The sequence below is a fragment of the Monopterus albus genome, unplaced genomic scaffold (assembly GCF_001952655.1).
Source record: "Monopterus albus unplaced genomic scaffold, M_albus_1.0 scaffold46.1, whole genome shotgun sequence".
Lineage (NCBI taxonomy): Eukaryota > Metazoa > Chordata > Actinopteri > Synbranchiformes > Synbranchidae > Monopterus > Monopterus albus.
Window position 1 is genome coordinate 809,261 of NW_018127926.1, and position 19,803 is coordinate 829,063.

At 39.1% G+C, this 19,803-nt stretch overlaps 1 protein-coding gene across 1 annotated transcript in view; it reads left to right on the top strand.

Annotated features, from left to right (window-relative positions):
• si (sucrase-isomaltase) overlaps positions 1-19,803 on the top strand; it is a 47,737-nt gene that overhangs the window by 1,807 nt on the left and 26,127 nt on the right. Inside the window, exons 4-16 of the mRNA XM_020600439.1 lie at positions 598-707; positions 1,009-1,160; positions 3,798-3,969; positions 4,272-4,371; positions 5,058-5,170; positions 5,302-5,427; positions 8,507-8,638; positions 9,350-9,469; positions 12,923-13,036; positions 13,330-13,414; positions 14,025-14,142; positions 16,648-16,819; positions 18,391-18,507. Coding sequence (XP_020456095.1) covers positions 598-707; positions 1,009-1,160; positions 3,798-3,969; positions 4,272-4,371; positions 5,058-5,170; positions 5,302-5,427; positions 8,507-8,638; positions 9,350-9,469; positions 12,923-13,036; positions 13,330-13,414; positions 14,025-14,142; positions 16,648-16,819; positions 18,391-18,507 — 1,631 coding nt within the window. The remainder of the gene's footprint in view (positions 1-597; positions 708-1,008; positions 1,161-3,797; positions 3,970-4,271; positions 4,372-5,057; positions 5,171-5,301; positions 5,428-8,506; positions 8,639-9,349; positions 9,470-12,922; positions 13,037-13,329; positions 13,415-14,024; positions 14,143-16,647; positions 16,820-18,390; positions 18,508-19,803) is intronic.

Here is a 19,803-nt window from a genome sequence, read left to right on the forward strand (position 1 = left end):
CAGTAAATGCACTCCTCTGCATATCAGTTAAACTGTCTTTAATATTTTTATATGCATTCTGCAGCGGTATCGCTTAAGGATAAAAACAAATTATCTACATGTACTGATAACTCTCAAAGCACATTGCACCCTGTGATCATAGTGGTAAACAGATAACCTGGGAATTCACCTGAATGGATTCCCATACCATGTCACCTGATGAATTTTATGCAGGGCTCAGACTGAGGACTGTCGTAGGGAGCAGATACTTGAAATGCTATGATTAAATGTTTTATTTTTTTATTGCACTTGTGTTGACTGAATAACTGCTGCTGTGGGTGGACAACCCAACAATTATTCTCTAGAGCCTGGATGTCAACGAGGCAAATTGCGACCATTAAAGAGACCACTCATGTTTAAAGCCTCTTGAATATTAATAGAGAAAATTAGTCAGAGTTTATTTAAGAGGTGGGTAATAAGTATCAAAGGAATAGTTTGATTTTGAGAGTCTTGTCATATACCAAAACATAATAGTATTATAACAGTACTATTTTTGTGTTATTTGATCTTTGATATTAGGGAACTTTTAACCTCCAATTGTTGTGTTTAAATTTGCAGAAATTAAAGCCCAATTGAAAAGAATGGCCTCTCCTTCTTTATTTGGAGCTGATATACAAGAGCTGTCATTTCACGCAGAAATGCAGTCAAACAATCGACTCCATTTTAAGGTACAAACTGAAAGACTCCCCGCCTTCTCTGTGTCTCTGTTGAAACACTTTTTCTGCTTGCACACAAATCCACACTCACATTTACACACAGATCCACATTATTACAACAGAAGAAACTATGATATAGATCTCATCCAGTTAAATTAATTTCAAAAGTAGTTTTTATCAAAGCGCACTTAACACGGATGCGGTACAGAACAAAAGAAGACAAAAATAGCACTATACACCACAAAGTACAAACATGACTGTGAGACATGAGACCACACTCATGCTCACTGTATGGTTGTTTCCTTTCCCTCAGATCTATGATGCCCAAAGGCAGAGGTTCGAGGTCCCGCATGAACACATCAAGAACCTCAGCAGTAACCCATCCAGCCCCATCAGCAACACTCTGGAGATCACACAAAAACCCTTTGGCCTTACTGTACTCCGGAAGGAAAACAGAAATGTTCTGTGAGTGCTCACGTGTGTTTGTTATGCATTCATTTGTGTTAAATTGAGGAGGGGGTTGTTTATGAGAATTACAGAATTGTTTGCTATGGGGAACAATGAATGAAGAGGACAAAACAGACAGCAGATTGTATGAACTGTGTATATATATCAGCTTTCTTCAGTCATATATAGGATGTTTACTGTGTATTGTAATATAATAACTGGTTTATGCAGTACAGTATACTATGACTGCAGATGTACATGGGATGAGGGTTCTTTTAGGTTGAAACATTCATTGTAGCAGGAAATTGTTTTGGTGAATATATAATACCATACAATATAGAGAGCCACTTAGCTTCTGTTCCACTAGCTTCAGTGACTCTATTCAATCTCTCATTAACATTTTTCATTGGTCATTGTCGGAAAACCAAGCACATTCCTTTGGATTTTTTTATTTTTACTTTTTATTTTATAAGACAGGCCACCGGCCATTACAATAACTGAAAGTTGATTATTTAACAATTTATTTTGTTAACATCAGAGAGACTTTGATCACTTTGCAGCACGGTGATACATGTTATACATTTGTTATTTACTAGTCTTCTGAACTTTGGTGGTCTAAGTAGCACGACGTTAACTGTGTGTTTCTGATAAGAGTCTAATCTCTCTCAATTCTTAAGTTATAAAAAATGTAAAAAGATATGTCATACAACAATCGTTTGACTTTGGACCGCAGTTCATTATCCCACCAGTTGACTGGCATCAGCCGGTGACGTTTCAGCCATGGTGGGCCCGGGCTTCTGGGAAATGGTGTTGATTAAAGCCTGGTAAAAACAGGAATATTATGTTAATGTCAACAATACATTTTAAGAAATATACTGTATCACTATGTTGTAAGTGAATCTAATGACACTCACAACATATAGTACGATTGAAAATGGCTATGTTTCAAGATTGGATTTTTACTTTTTAGGCATATTAGAAATCTCAGTGAGATGTTGAATGTTTTTTTTCTTCCATAACGCAACCCTAAAGTCCAGGTTTCACTTCAGCTCTATATATAATACCATATTGTACCATGGTACCATAACTACCATGACCATGACTTTGTACATTAATGGTCTTTTTCAGTGATTCACTATGTGTGAAACAGAGCTTATTGCCATTTATGTCACATGTCAAATTTCTATGTCAGGCACATGATTATTTTTAATTTAAAAGTTTCTTATATGGGAGAATGAAAGCCAGAGTTTCTATTTTTACAATTTTATTGTAGTCTTGAGATTGTCCAGACATGACCAACCACTGAGCAGCAGCAATACTTTTGTAATTATCACAGAGTTCAGATTTGATTTATTAATAACTGCAGATAAAGGGCTGGTTCTGATACTGGGCTTTACATGTGGTATCTTGTAAAATTGAACCACAGTTCACAGTTGCAACACCTACTGGTATCTGGAGCAGTACAGTTAAGATTAGCTGATGAAGAGTATTAATCAAATTGCTTTTACTGTCACAAGCTTGTCTTTATGAGGCCCCTTGTTTAATGAATCACTAAATGTAATGCCAGCATTTTTATATACGTGGGGTGATCTGTTGAAATTTGGCAGTTGTCTCAGTGTAAGTTTTAAGTGGCGCAATGATTAACCTGTTACAGAAGAACAATTAACAGACTGAAAACCTTTATACACTGTTTTCACAACTACTCTTAATTTTTTTTTAAGTAATCTGCAAATCTTACTTTTCTTAAGACTTGAGCTTTTCATTCCACTTTGATTTAATATTAAAGTTCTGTGCTGTATATTCATTGGCAGCTGTTATCAGGAGCAACAGTGCATTAATTCTATAGTGTTACTGTATATAAACGCTTTTCATTTTTAATATAAAGCACAGCTACAACAAGCTTGATATATTTACTTTTTATACCATACAAAATTGCACCATGCTATTATTCAATATTTATTATGGAATCAGTTCCACTTGATAAAATTGTATTGACGGATAGATAAAGAGAGTGAGTGTTATGATACTCATCATCGTTCTGTTCTTTAATCTGTCAGACAAGTGTATAGGCGGCTTCTGGTTTTAATAAAAACTCCTTAATATTCAGACACATGCTACTTACACATGTAGCCCCTCCCAGTCATGCTACACATTCTGACAGTGTTAAGCTATGCCATGTGATTAAAGACTAATGTAAATAGTCTTTATTTCAGTTTGTTTGTCTTTGTCTGTCTTGTGTACACAAATTTCCTGTGTTGACTATTCAACAACTATATACATTTACTGCATTTACAATCTTTACTTGTGTATTCTGTCTCTGTATATCTGTTTTGTATGCAGCTAGGAATAGTATTTCAACTACCAGTGTATGTCTTGGTTTGAAGGCTAGAGAAATACTACCCACAGGGCCTAATAGAGCTTGATGGGATGGTCTGTCTTCTCCCTGGCTTTTCTTTCTACAACTGAACTCCTCCACACATCCTTGTCTCATTCCCACCCCCACACTCTTTTCTTGTTGCATCTCATTTTCTTTCTTACTCCTTTGTATCTCACAGTTCCTCTCTCATGTGTTGTCCCTCTCATTTCCACATCTCTTTGCTCTCTCTCACATCATTCACTTCATGTCTCAGTGGTAACCTGTACTTTGTTTTTCAGATTTGACACTACAATTGCTCCACTTGTATTTGCAGACCAGTACATACAGCTGTCTGCTAAGCTCCCATCCCATAATATTTATGGCCTGGGCGAGCATGTGCACACGCAGTACCGACATAACACAGACTGGAAGACCTGGCCCATATTCACCAGAGACGCTTTCCCTAATGGTGTAAGGAGCAAATACATGCACAAAAACAGCAGAGTAACAACTTAAATCAACAAATAATTCCATTAGTACTTGGCAGCATGCATGGTTTAAGACATGTGCATGTGCTATGTGTACGTGTGCTCCCTATATATGTGATGTCCTTCCCAGAGGGCTTACAGTGTAACTCAGTGTCTTGTAAGCTAATGAGGCAGTCTGATTTTACAGTGGCGAAGTCAGCTTCAACAAGTTTCTTTTTTCCCTGCGCCATGCTCTTACCTACATGTATATCCTTTCATTCTTCTGTCTCTCTGGCTTCTCCGCAGGGAACACATAACCTCTACGGACATTATCCCTTCTTCCTCTGTCTGGAAGACGCAAGTGGAAAGTCGTTTGGGGTCTTCCTCATGAACAGCAATGCTATGGGTAAAGATAAAACTAAAAAACATGCACGCACACATGCTGGTACATAGACACACATAGATACTGTATATGCAAGCACACAAGCAATGACGGTGTCTTCAGGGAAATGAACAGATACACCAACACAAGTTTTGAAAAGGCAGAATAAGAGAATAGATAGTCTTTTTGTGTAAACACAGCCAAAAAATTACATGTGAACATAAAAAATAAGAAAGTGTACTAATATAATCAGTTAGGCAGCATCCTCCTAACAGGAATGGATCTGTTGTCTCTATCAAACATTTTGCTGACAAATCAAAGAGAATATTGCATAGCTATTTAATTCTAGACAGGAGATGACTGAAAGCAGTGGGAATGCCTGCTGAGATGTTTTTCTTGCTCATATCTATAGTCTTGTTAACTAAAAACTTTTTGATATGATGTGTTTCTTTATATGTGGACCAAAAGTCCTCACAAAAATAAAAACTGATAAGGAAAACTACTGCAAAAAACAGAGGCGTTGCTGGCTCACAGTTGCTTGGGATTGCATTTTCAGCTTATGGTGTTTATTCATCCAACCCACTGACCCTTTTGAGGGTTGTGGGTCAGAGCTGATTCCAGCTAAAATTGGGCAGGAGGGCAGGGTATAGGTTAAGAATAATACTAGCAGCATGTTCACGGCATGTCTAACTTTTGTGTGTTTTCTTCAGAGGTGACGCTGCAGCCGCTTCCGGCCGTGACCTACAGAACGATCGGAGGAGTCCTTGACTTTTACATTCTTTTTGGAAACACTCCAGAACAAGTGGTGCAGGAGTTCCTTGAGGTGAGGCATGGCTGTGATTTTCTAGGCAAAAATATACACTGACCGGTTTTCCTGGCAAGTCCACTGTGTAAATCCTGTGAATTGCTTTGGCATAGCAAAAGCACTAACAGTATGTCCAATCATGCTTCCAGCTCATTGGCAGGCCTGTCATTCCTCCTTACTGGTCACTGGGTTTCCAGCTTTCGCGGTGGGACTACGGCAACCTGACTGTGGTCAAGGATACAGTGGAGAGGAACCGTGCTGTGGACCTCCCATATGTAAGATCTTCTCTGCATGCTTGGCATTAACTCTTTATATTTTAGACTATATCATTGTTTAAAATGACTGTTCACACTGTCTAAAAAGGTGCAAGTTGAACAATTGTTTCCGTTAAGACTGTACAAGTCAGGTGTTACAAATCTGACAAGACAATAGGCCCATATTTAGGCCTGTGCTTAATTTGGTCAAACAGTCTAAACATGTGCAAGTGTTTTTTATTTTTACTACTTTAGTTGTAGCCAGATAATACAAAATCCAGATTTATTTACCCCAAAAATATAACATTCCTTGTGTGTGTCCTTGTGAAAAGTCCAGATGGAATTGTTTTATGTAAGACAGGTTTATGTCTCAGTTCATAAGCTTAACTGAATGGCATTTTTTGCTGGCATGAGACTTTTCTGTATTATATTTTGTAGCACATATACATTCTCATACATTGTCAATTTGATCTTTTATTCCAAAGTAATTTGAACTACTTTATCTAGTTAACCCATACTAGATTTCTCTCCAGAGTAGCTTTGGTGTAGTTCAGTGTCTCGCAGTATGAAGTAATTTTAGCTTGTTTAATTACTATAGGAATTTGAATGTAGCTGAACTACTGCAAAATTTTGTTGAACTACTAGTTTAATGTAGTTCACTACTTCCACAACATTGGTCTGTATGCAGTACTGTATGTCTGACAATCCCCTTGTCTTCAAACATAGCTAAAATTGCTATCAAGGTTAGTGTTGACCTAGTCTTTGATTTTGTCCTCATATTCTTGTGATTTTTTCATTTTATCTGTATTACTACGAATTATAGTATTATCCAGGATATTCATATCAATTTTCAGGTGCATACATGTCCTCACGTGCTTGACACCTTCACACTCACTATCCTAGTTTTATGTTGTAAATATGGAGTCTTTTAATTCTTGCCATATGTTTATGAACTGTGTTTATCATCACTATAAAAACTGTGCAATAAAACTCATATCAGACTAGGTATAAGGAACCATTCAACCGTACAGTCCCGTCACTAAGAAATTACATGGCAAAATCCACCAAAAGCATCAGAATCATGAGATCATTATTGATCAATTATAGTCTGGGAAATAAAAACATGTAACATGAGCTTTTTGATATTGGTCTATATTTTGTATCTCAGTTACTGATTTTATTTGCAATGCAAGCACAATTACATCAGACGTCAAACATTGAGAGTGCAGGACTTTTCTTAATACAAAAGACGCACTTCAAAAACCAACAGTTTCTGAAATGTGGAGGAAATCTATTCATTACAAGGTGAATGCTTTGTGCACCCCTTGTTAATTCGGAGCCTCTCACACACCACTGTGTGGTTCCAGAGGCAAGTGCTTTTACCACAATATTATTTGTGAAGACGTGATATGAAGGTTGAAGCAGGAGTTGGACAGACAGTGAGAGTGATAGGAATGGCCTTTAGCTTAGATGGGGTAATCCAGCTTTCTGGCAAATAAGAGAGAGTTCGCTGGGCTCTCTATAGGTTCAACCTCAGGACCACTATTTTTCAAGTGTCACTGAATGTTAGCGCTGATCAAAGATCAATCGACCAAGTTCCTTTCATTATCTCATTCATCCTGATCTGAATGTTAAAGCTACTCGAACACCTCTTCTTTCTGAGACACTTGGTAAATACCAGTTATAGCTGACAGCTGCTTGGAAATGAACCTTACAGCTTATCTTCGTTTGGGCATGCTGACAGTAACTGTAAAAATTACCTTCCACACAGAACGCTGACATTTGGTGTATTTTTTTAAACCCCTAATGCTAATCTTTATATGTCCCATAAAATACTTCAACAGTATTATACATCAGCAATGACGGCATCAATCAAGGACTCGATTTGAACTCCTATCTTATCAAAACTTCACATGCAAAGAATTTCACAACCAGTATTTCACTTGGATAATCTCCAATTTATCTTTCTTTTCCAAAGACATTAGGATGCAGAGGCGTCTTCTCCTATACTTAGGGACATATTTGATAACCATTAGATTTACCACAGAGGGTATTATCACATTCTCCCTAATATGTCTGGAGCTGATTACCATTAGAAGAAGAATCTGGCAGAGCCTTTCAAACCATCTGTTCTATTGATATGAAGTAGATTTGGGCAGATGACAGACAGTCAGAGAGCAAAAATAAAGTCACACCCTGATAAAAAAAATAAAAAAATACATTTTTAAAAATGTGTTAACAGTCAAGCCAAGTTGTTTGCACTCACATCAGATTTCTAATAGTCCAGTCAACAGTTAAAATGTTTGTAGTTTTTTCAGTGAGAGTCACAGTGAAAATGCTTAAAAAGGCCATGCTCAGATGGGAATATACAGTACAGTGTTGTGAGGAGGGTGTGTTCATGGCATACTGAATAGTGTACACTTTGAGTGGATGTGTCCAAGTTGCGCCCAGCAGTGTAAGGATGACTGGGTACCTTCAAGAGTCATTTTATATTTATTACACTCACAGAAGCAGCAAATGTGCTTTTAATACATTGAAGTCATACCAGCATTTTAGTATTTTCAATTAAGCTTTTGAATATCTAATGACTTCTATTTTAAGGATAGTCATTAAGTTTAAGGAATCCTTCTTCCTGACTTCAAAATATTACAATATCTACCCAGTTAGACACAGTTTTCATATCTGATTCTACTGTCTTGCAAAACTCTAAACACATTCTCACCCACTAAAGGGACAACGTTGCCTGAGATGTGGATGGAGTCTTCTGGGCTGACCCCCAACACGTGACCCTGAATCACTTGCTGATGTTGATTTTTTGTAGTGTGTATTGAATGTTCATTAGTGTTTTGATTTTGACTGGTTTGTACATAATCTGATTTTGAGCAGAGGTAAAACAGTTTTGAGGCAATTAGTTGATTTTGCTAGAAGAGTCAGAGGCTTTGTGAATGGAGTTTGAAAAATGGGTTTTGTGTTTACAGTTTTACGAAAGGTTGGAGGATTTCAAGAAATATGTCTTAGCAACTGTGAAATACTCTTAATAGGTATCGCATAATGATAGCATGTGCCCATAACGATAGCATTTTGTCTTCTTTCAATGCAGGACATTCAGTACACTGACATAGACTACATGGAAGATAAGAAAGATTTCACCTATGACACAGTCAATTTCAGCGAGCTGCCTCAGTTTGCTGACTACCTCCATGAGAAGGGACAGAAATACATCCTCATCCTGGTAAAAAAAAAACACTTTCAGCTTTAAACACTCCAGCGCTACACAAAACAGCTGCTGACAATGTCACTTGCGTTTCTCAGTTTGCAATAATTCTTGGCCAAACCACTGCCAATTTATGTTTAATATCTGACAAAACCCAGAATGTTGTAACATGTCACTTAGACATGAGATTATGGCGCGGTGGTTAGTTATGTCACCGCTGTCACCTCACAGCCAGAAGGTTCTGGCCGACCTGGGGCCTTTCTGTGCGGAGTTTGCATGTTCTCCCTGTGCCTGCGTGGGTTCTCTCCGGGTACTCTGGCTTCCTCCCATAATACAAAGACATGCAGATTAGGTTGATTGGTGACTCTAAATTGCCACTAGGAGTGAGTGTGAGTGTGTGTGGTTGTTTGTCTACATCTCAGTCCTGTGATAGACTGGCGACCTGTCCAGGGTGTAGCCCACCTCTCGCCCAGTGTCAGCTGGGATTGGCTCCAGCCCGCCCACCCTCCACCCGTGACCCTATTCAGGAATAAGTGGTATAGATAATGGATGGATGGATGTTTTGAGTCGGCTACACCAACCAATGACAATCCATATAATAACAATGTCAAAATTACTATGAAGGCATCTATGCTCTATACTGCATTTTGCAGTTAGTCAAAATTACTGTTTGGATTTGCTAAATAACATTTCATTCATATTCTTATGGGTGTATTCCTTTGTCTCCAGGATCCGGCAATAGCTACCAGTAAGAGGGTTGGGAATACTGCCTATTTGCCTTATGACCGTGGGACTGAGAAGAATGCCTGGGTCACTGAATCAGATGGAAAAACTCATCTGATAGGAGAGGTGAGCTGCATTTGAGAGATCTAAGGCATGCATAAAGAAGAAACAATGCATTTACACACCCCTTCATTGGGTTCTTCTACTTCTTATGAATATAAAAAGGTTCTCCTCCTCCAGATGGTATTTCCCCCTATTATAACAGGCATTCATCCTGCAGTAGGGACTGTATGTCCCAAGTCTGTATTGTGGAAATGGCTTGTCAGTCCTACATGGGTCAAGCTGAATGCTGCAAAGCAAAATAAACACTGCTATTAAAGGATAAGACTGGCCACTTTCTATATTTACTGTATGCTAAACACTTACCATATAGATACTAACACTTGTCAGAACTTGATACACTTATTGTCTGTGCCATAGACCTCCACTGTTGTTCAAAAACAATTAAAAACACATTGGTGAAGCACACCAGTGCACTGGGTGACGTTTCCTCATTCCAAAACACCAGTCCCACATATTTTTTAAAAGGCTCTGAACAGCCGTAACTTTTTACAGCTTTGGTGCACGGACAAGATCTGTGGATGTTTTTAAAAATATCAAGGTCTGATGTTTCGGAATGAGGAAACATGTCACCCAGCGCAGTGGTGTTTTTCTGGGATGTCTTTTTAATTGTTTTTGAACAACAATGGAGGTCTATGGCTGATCCAGGACTGACAGATTGACAGACGTTAATTGTAAGTAGAGGCAAATAATTGTTGGTTTTAGTTTCTGTATGGGGAGTGTTGAAAATGACCGACCTTATCTTTTGAGTGTATATTATTTTGTATTCATTTACTGTATAGCAAAACATTAAAAAAAGACTTTGCAAGTTTCACTTGCTGTTTCACTTAATGTTACAGTTTACAACAGCCATGATTTAAACAAACTTAGCATGACATGAGTGTTGCCAAATGCATCTCAAAAACTGTTAAACTGCAATAAAGCCTAAGTATTTCACTCAGAATAATGTGGTTAAAATATTCAGTCAGCTCCACACCCTAAGAAGTTGTCTTAAACCAGCTTGTGCTGGTACTTTGGAGTACGTATAGTAATAAATCTATGATTCCATTCAACTTCATATCAGTTGTAAAGGCCTGTGAAGTATTATTAACAGGGAGCCTGTTTTTGGGTACATGTTTGGCTCCAAAGACTAGCTAAGTATTGTTCTATATAATGTTATTACTAAGGTACAAGGTCAAACTCTAACTTTTGTACAAGGATATGAAACTGATAAACCAATAATGAGTCCTCACAGTGTAATGTTGGAGAGACAGAGATTCCAGTTGAATGTGTTTTATGTTGGACTGTTGATTCCTTAACTGTTACATACTTTGCCATTCATGTTTGAGCCTTTTCATTATATAATATACCATGTAATATAAGCATGTGCTGCATGCATGAGTATGTGTAAGTTCCTCACACTCACCATCAAACCACAATATTCCCTAATGGAGCTTTGAGTCTCTTGAATGCTATTTTTGATCCTTTCCCCACAGAGCACATATTTAAAGAGCACTCCCCTGAAGAGAGAGGTGGAGGTGGGGGGTAAAAGTCTGTTCCCATGTCTTTATAGTGTTGCTTTTCATTATGCGCACAATTAGGCCTACCCCTTTGCTAATCACTTTTTTCATGCTGTTTTATAACAGGTCAAACATATGCATTGATTCCGTGTTAGTGTTTAATCATAAAATGTTCTGCATCACTGCACCACAGGTTAGGAACATTTGTGTATGTGAAAGAGAGAATAAAAAAGTCAGTCTGTGTGTGTGCATCTATGTGTATCCATTTCTCTAAGTGAAACACTATTTTAAGATGATTTATGTCTATGCATGCATGTGGGTGATGTTAATTGATTCTGGTTTATTTCCATGTGAATGTACTGTATGTGTCCTGGCTATGAAAACAGTAGGATCTTTGCATAATGGCCTTTGCTGTTGCTCTGCGAGTGATGCGGGAGATGCAGCAGCAGGCTGGCATTTATTCTTCTTATAAGACAGCTAATTGTTCACAAAGATAAGGATAAAAAACTTTTCCTGTTGGCCCACATGTTTTGGTGTGCGAGTAATATCAGAGCAGGACCTTATTTGTACAGATGAACTGTTCGGAAACAAACACATGGGAGTAAACAGAGGAACAGAGAGAGAAATAGGAGTCTATGTGGGTCTAAAGGTAGGGATGACAGACAGAAACATGGGCAGAAAAAAGGCAGGTACAGCCAGACAGACAGACACAAATAATAGATTAGAGGAACATGTATAGGGACACAGAGACTAAGTCGTAGTGAGAGACAAGAAACAAAAAGACAAACACAAAAGGAGGGACAGATAAGATGGAAGGTACACTCTGGAGCAGAGGCATGCAGAGGGACAGACAGAGACAGGAAGAAGAAGAGAGACAGACAGACAGGTAATGACATAGATAGGCAGACTGAGATAGAAAAGCATAAAGACAGACAACTGATCATAAAGATGGAGTGAGATATGCAACTACAAATGTCAGCAGACTTGTTTGTAGTAAACAGCTGGAGACATCAGAGAGACAATATCTAGAGGAGAAAATGGCTGGAAAAAGAATGATGGGTAACTGTGGGGTACTATCAATAAGTTCTGACCTTGGAGTTCTGACCACCTGCCAAAAAAATCTGCCCATAAATCTTTCTGTGTGTATATGTGCGTGTGTGCACGTGTGCGTACATAAGCGTGATTTATGCCTTCGCACCAAACTGGGCTGTAAAATCATAGGCAGTAGAAGTAAAGGTAGTTGGTTTGGAGCAACCTTGAGATTGTGCTTTAAAGAAGGATTCACACAGAGAAATGCACACACACACACACACACACACACACACACACACACACACAATGTCCGCATTTCTCTGTAGATTAATCATTTTTCTCAATACATATCATTAAGGACAACTTCTAACACACAGTCACGTCTAGAGATTTCTATTGCATTATCGATTTTTCCTCTCCTCTGTGCGCTTCCTTGGCTCATCTCTCCCTGTATCCCCGTTCTTCTTTGCCATCTCTCTCTGCCTCTCTTTGGTGCCTACCTCCTCCCTTAATTCATCTCTCTTCTCCTCTCTTTTCTTTGTCATTTTGAAATCTCTGACATTTCCATAGGTCTGTGGTTTTTGTGTCTGTGGAACTCACTACACCCACACTATCTTAGCTGATCATATGCTATAATGTTGTTTCCATGCGCAGCATTGTGTATTGGCTAGGCTCTTGCCTAGTAGGACATGTTGCAGATGCTTTTAAAACATGGAATAAAAAAGGATAAAAATACTACACTCTTTAATGACTTTCATTCAAAAAAAAAGTACAGCTTTGCGCTTTGCCGAAACAAAACCTGAGGAGAATGCCATCAAGCAGGGACGCTCACTCAGTAGTGCTGAACTAGTGTTCACAGAGTTTTATTCCAAAACTATTTTTCAAAAAAAAAAGTGCTTGTAAACACATCACATTCTTTCACTCTCAGGTGTGGCCAGGAGAGACAGTGTTTCCAGACTACACCAGCGAAAACTGCATCAATTGGTGGGTTGAGGAGTATCAGCAATTCTACAGGGAGATTAAACATGATGCCCTTTGGATTGTAAGTCAATTCTAAATGTGGAGATGTGTATTCACTGATTGGCTGTTCACTAACTGATTAAAAAAAATAAAATACAGTGTGCATGCAGGGGCAGTGAGCTTAGATTTTTGTAAATTTCTGTGGCAGTTACTTCATTGCGGGTTGAACATTGAGAACAAAACAGAGAACTAAACACAGGTTGACACCAAACAGGTTGAAATTCATATTGTACTGTTGAAGATTCCTCCCTGAGAATTTGGATTTGGCTCACTCACTATAACAGTTTTTTTAAACATCATCTGATGTATTGGCAGGACATGAACGAGGTGGCTAATTTCAAAAAAGGATCAAAAACCGGCTGTGCTGATAACAACCTCAACTACCCTCCCTACACTCCAAGTAAGACATTGTTTTCTATATTCTGACCAAAAATCACGCTAAGTACTTGCTATTATAATACAGTTTTAATAACCACAAAAGAGAACATGACGGTACATCACACCATGTTGAATTTTAAACACTAAAGTGGACTATATATAGCTGTATTGGATAGTTTTAACTTGAACATTGTAGTTTAAGGTTAGGTCAGTAAGAAACGGAGGATTTCATAAAAAAATTTGTCACAATAGCGCATACTGTAAGTTCAGGTCCAGAGGAAAGCTCATCTAAAATAGTGGCTCCCTAGAGAGGAATCTTGGAAATGACTCTCTGACTCCGCCATACTGTGTCCAAGACAGGATGATCATAACTGGAGAAAGCTTGCTCCCCTGATGCCACCTTTTTATTGCACTCCTCCTTAGTCATCTCCTTGCCCCATTGCTCTCTGTCTCTCATTTCCTCTTTGTACCCACTTCCTATTGCAGTATCTATCAATGTCTCTCATTCTCTTTCTTCCTTTTTATTTTTCATTGTTGCCTTCTCCAACTGCACCCTATAGTTTTGCATTTACTCCATATCTGCTCTCACCTTACCCCATCTCTTAACATCCTCCATCTTTTCTCTCCCCCAGAGATTCTGGATGAGGTGATGTACAGTAAGACTTTGTGCATGGATGCTAAGCAGGCCTGGGGGAACCATTATGATGTCCACAGTCTGTATGGCTACTCTATGGTGCTGGCTACTGAAAAGTGAGTATATTCACAATCGGTTACAGAAAGAGTTTGGCCAGTTTGTGGTACAGTACAGAGGCCAACTTGCTGCCACCCTTTCAGAGCAGCGAGGCGCTGGCAAACTGAAAATGCACTGTGTGATGTCAGAACACAAAATCTCAACGCTGTTGGATCAATGCGCTGACTTATGCCCTCAGCTAAATCACAGCCTGTGACTCTTGCAGAGCAATCGCAAGTTGGATCCTATGCGACAAGTGTAGAAATATGGTCTAATTAGCCCAGCGTCCAGGGTGAGTTAATGAATTTCTCATCTGGGTCTGGTGCTGAAAATGTTTAGGGAGACATTACTTACACGTTGCCACAGGGGAGCATTACTGTGAAGATACAGGATAGGATGTAATAACTGACATGAAAATCAATAAAATATTAGGGAGGTTAAAGCATATTTAATCTTCTGTATGCTTTATTATACGTATATAACAGGGGTGGGCAAACTTTTTGGCTCAGGGGCCACATTGACTTTTAAAATTTGACAGATGGGCCGGGCCAGCACCAGATGCATATATATCAAACATAAACATATAAAAGGCATTACAGTGTTAATACTTACATTCACTTTTAGTGGGAACAGTGTTGTTGATCACCCTTTTTTGCCAGTGCATCAAAGTCTGGTGATAGTTTTGTTGTGTGAAAGGTCAGCCAGTTCTTGCTACCATGCTAACTCTAAGAAATGAGGCAGTCCAAGTAACTTCAAAACAGTGCTGATTTATTCAAAGGATCACAGGTAAAATTAACATTACACGCTCAGGTATCTTGCACCTCCAAACTGCACACAGGCAGATGAAAGATGAAAGACCCTGATCAGTAAAAAATATTTAGTTGTCCATTCCTTATTGAACACTCTGCACTCACTGTCGACTTTTCTTTGGCCCACTCATTGTTGCAGATGGGTTCAGAGCATTAGCAGAGTAATAACTGAGAGTAGCCCTGGCTCCGCAAAATCAAGTCAATGTATCACTGCACCTAATGCACCACCTAGTGGAACACCAGGCATTACAGGACAAGGTCAAATGATGGTCATAAGGTCATAAGTCATAATTATGATATGATTTGATTTGGGCAATCCTGTACCAATCTTCGGCGGGCCAGATTAAAAGGACCAACGAGCCGGATGTGGCCTGCGGGCCGTAGTTTGCCCACCCCTGGTATATAATATAGGCATGATACGCAAAAGTTATTCAATTTAGGGAATTACACAGCTATATAGGGGAGTGCACCCATGCTAGCTTCAGTGCAAACATGTTTCTCATTATACCTGCAAACCATAAAGTTCTTCCTGCTTGTGTTCCACACAAATGGCACAAATGACGTCATGGTGATGAGTGAGGTGATCTTTTACTAAAATGCATGTCACTAATCTGTTTCCATCACAAAATTGAAAGCAGGCACAGAGCAATTTGATAAGGGAGTAGCATAGGACAATCACCAGGGCACATCTGACTTTCCTTCAAAAACTCAAATTAGTCAAGGCAGTCAGATGACTACATTTGTGGATGCCTGTCACATGAGTAAGTGCTGCACAAAACACAAACCACTTAAATGTCACAGAGGTATAAAGGCTGCAGGCATACTGTATTTATCTTAGTAAAGGGATTTCTATAATCTCTAAGCTCCCAGCTAGTCATTTCACACAAGGCTAAAGTTGGCATCAGCTGCCAGAATTCTAATATGCACTAATGGTGATGGTATGGGAAACTGCATCAATTAGAAATCAGCACACACCTGCACTAATGGCTTCTTGGCTGATAGAAAATAACACCCCACAAAGCCAAACAAATGCAACGCGCATCCCTTGATGCAGAGGTATATCACATATTAAGATTAAAAGTGGATGGATTTATGGAGAATAAAAGTCAAAAAAGTTTCAAAGATGCTGCTTGAGCATGTTGTTGCCAAAATATTGATACCTTACAACTCAAGAGGTTACAGTTAAAACCTCGCAATACCAATATGAGTATTTGTTATCCAGCCCTTTAGTACTCACAAACATATATGGATGTATACACATGAACCACAGGCCCTGTGCTACAAGTCCTGTGAGGATAACTTGCTGACTCACTCCTTCAGTATTAAAGCTACCCGGTCTTTCTTTTGTTTCTCACTCCCTTCTTTGTTTACTCTCTATTCAATAATTTAAATGTATTATTGGCAGAAGACACATTTTACAAACATTATCAGGGTTTTCTATTGTCGTTGAAATCAATTATGCTTTGACTCTCCTCATCAAACAAAATGATCATGCATAAAGAAGAAAGAAAACTGCTGCTGGCTCTCATTTTATCTACTTCTAATGTCTCTGTATCTTGTTCCACTCTGTGAGCATGTGTGTGTTTGTATATGTGTGTTTGACATTTTTCCCATGTGCCGTTTGGCTTTGTCTTTTTCTCTATGTCGCTATGTAGATTTTATCTTAATGGCCTCTCTCTCTCTTTCTCTCCTTGCTGTCTCTGTTCCATCCCACAGAGCTCTACAGCGTGTGTTCGGAGAACACCGTACCTTGATGTTGACCCGCTCCTCCTTTCCGGGTGTGGGAAAATATTCGGGCCACTGGCTGGGGGATAATGCCGCCACCTGGAATGACTTAAGATGGGCCATCCCTGGCATGCTAGAGTTTGGGCTATTTGGCATTCCCTATGTGAGTAGCAAACCCCCACAGAAGGGCAAATACTGTTTGTTTTAGGCTTGAATTAAGTGAGTTTGACAGAAAAAAAATCTACCTGGATGCCTTGTCACCAATATAAATGCAGAGGAGTGATCTTGTTAAGTTTAATTCAGACCTCCTTTCAAGGTTTTGTACTTGGGCAGATGTTATTTGTAGTTCCATGTTGTGATTTTCTCAGTTTTATAGCTGTAGCACAGCTGCAGAAGAAAAAATTATTTTTTTGTTGAATTTCAAATGACAACCCCAGAGGTGCCCTGCGATGGGCTGGCGACCTGTCCAGGGTGTACCCCGCCTTTCGCCCGCAGCTGGCTGGGATTGGCTCCAGCCCCCCGTGACCCCGTTTGGGACTAAGCAGTTTAGAAAATGGATGGATGGATGGACCCCAGAGGTCCATGCAGTCAGGTTTAACTTATTGCAAATATTCCCTGACACTGGTATATTTCACTTGAGGCTCAGATTCCCCTATAATATTGATGAAAAATATTGAAAAGCTATTAGTTATGTAGAATGTTTAGTTTTAGTTTGGTTTCCATGCGGTTGTTGCACTCAGTAGTTCCCCTGATTTACTTTTTGTTTTTGACTTGCTTTTGCTCCCTGTATTTTTTAAGAGGATTCAGCTGCTAATTGAGATCTACAATATGTGCAGGTGTAGAAGCAAAGACAGAGGGCAACAAGGGAAAGTATGTCTGGATGAGATCCCTTAAAATGTCAGAACTCTGGATCTCATTGCATTAACACCACCATGTTCAAAAACACAGAGACTGAAAAAAACACACTTCTATTAAGTACCCAGGTGCACTCCACGATGTACTTGCATGTGTGTATCTGTAGTGCAAACAATAGTAAGACAACAACAGGGAGTTGAACACACACACAAATGCACACAAACTCCTCCAACTGTGCACTTCAGATGCCAACTACATCCTGGTTGGACTGTGACAAGCAGATTTTAGGTTCTTCAGTACATACACACATGCACACACACTCACACAAACACTGAGAGAAAGAGAGAGGGAGCAGGTGAAATGGGATTTGGATCGATTCCCTCCCATTGAGTCTGTTGTAAAATGTGACCAGTAGTAAACAATAAACAGAAAGCAGTCTCTGTGGACTGGCCTTTGACTAGAAGTCTCTTTCTTGAACTCCATTGTGCAATTAATGTAAATAAAGATCAGTGACCACATCTACTGTTTGCCAATAAATATTGATTCAGTTGAAGAGACATCAAGAAACATTTTAACAGACAAACATGTGGCCATTTATCTCATCTGTGCAACTTTTTTTTACTACTACATTACATTTTTTAACCTCAAAATTAGCTGCTGGTTTTCTTAAAGAAGTTGTCTGGGTTGATATTTATAATACACTTATATTTTATTTGACTTTCAGCATACGGTCTCAAATTTAAATCCAGAACATTCTCCCTTCTCAGAGTTTCTAATATGTCATGTCAAATATAATTCCAGTACAGTACATTTAACATTTAAGGTATTGGAAGAAATACACTGTAGGTGCTGGCTAAATGTCAAGCTGATGTGTTTCAGATTGGAGCGGACATCTGTGGATTCTTTGACAACACCAGTGAAGAGTTATGTCGTCGCTGGATGCAGGTGGGAGCTTTCTATCCCTTCAGCCGGAACCACAATGCTCAAGGCTACAAGGTACTGTAAAGGCATTTTGTTCTACAATTCTTATATTAGACTGTCAGTTTTTGATTTATGTACCACACAAGCATTGTTTGGTCCAAAGTGACGCAGGGCACACGCTTCTTTTCAAAACATACTTAGATAGTATGAACTCCAAGTAGTTAAAAATAGAAACTCATTTCAGTATCCATGGAGATTGTCATCACACTAGTACTAATATGACTATGTTGTAAAATGAGAGCAGTGGGACCTCTGATTTTAGTTTTAACACTGGTAATGTTAGCTGCTGAAAATTTTTTATAACTGCTGTGGGTATTGGCGCATCTGAGCCTGAAGTAAAACATAGCTCAGAATCTCAGGTCCAGACTGATGCACATGAAAGTGATTGAGATTTTAAAATTCAGCACATTAATGTGAAATGATGGTAAATTACTATAATGCCATGTGCCACATAGGGGAAAGACAGGTAATGTATTGTAAAATATCAAGGCAATTGCAAGTGGCCCCTTACCTAAACTTTAAATGAGTAGTGTTACAGTATCTCTGTCAACTCATAGATAATACTGACTCCATCTGTGGGTCTGGTTGCATGTGTGGCCTGTGATGTTGTTCTTAGCATCTTAATGTGCCTGAGTTTTGAGTAGACAACATGTTAATGTTTGCTAAGCCCAAGCGCCAACTTCTGAGGCTAGGAAATGAAACCAATGCGGAAGTGTTAAAACCTGCAGTTGCTCGAATGGCCACTTGAGGCTGGCTCCATGGGAGTCAGTCCCCATAGACTCCCATGTTTAAATGCCCAACTATACAACAGAATTAATAAACATATAAGAAATGGTTTTGGTCTCTATAGCTGGCTTTCCCTTCCATGACAACTGGCAAGTGACAGGTGGGAGGGTCCCAGCACAGGTGGCTAGCCACTAGCTGTCTAGAGGTAACATGCAGAGAGGTCTAAAGCTGGAGTAGGTACAGTTGCCAAGCCATGATTGGAAAATGTTTGTTGGAGGGGTTTAGCGAATGGTCAGTTAGTTAAAGTTGGTACTTTAAAACTTTTTTTTCTAAGCTAAAACAGATAAGAGCAACAACAGCTTAAATTGAAATGTCAGAAGTCAGATCTGGAGTTTAATGTCGCAAAGAGACATAGAAAATAACCAGCTGAGCCTAGAACAATGTATGTGTTGACATGTCATACTGAGGTATTATTGTAGATGAACACAAAGAACTCAAGAGAAAGGTTGGTCTCCAATAGTGTGAAACTTGATGCTCATGTGACATTACCATGCTTATCACTGATCAAAAAATAGAACAGTGTTA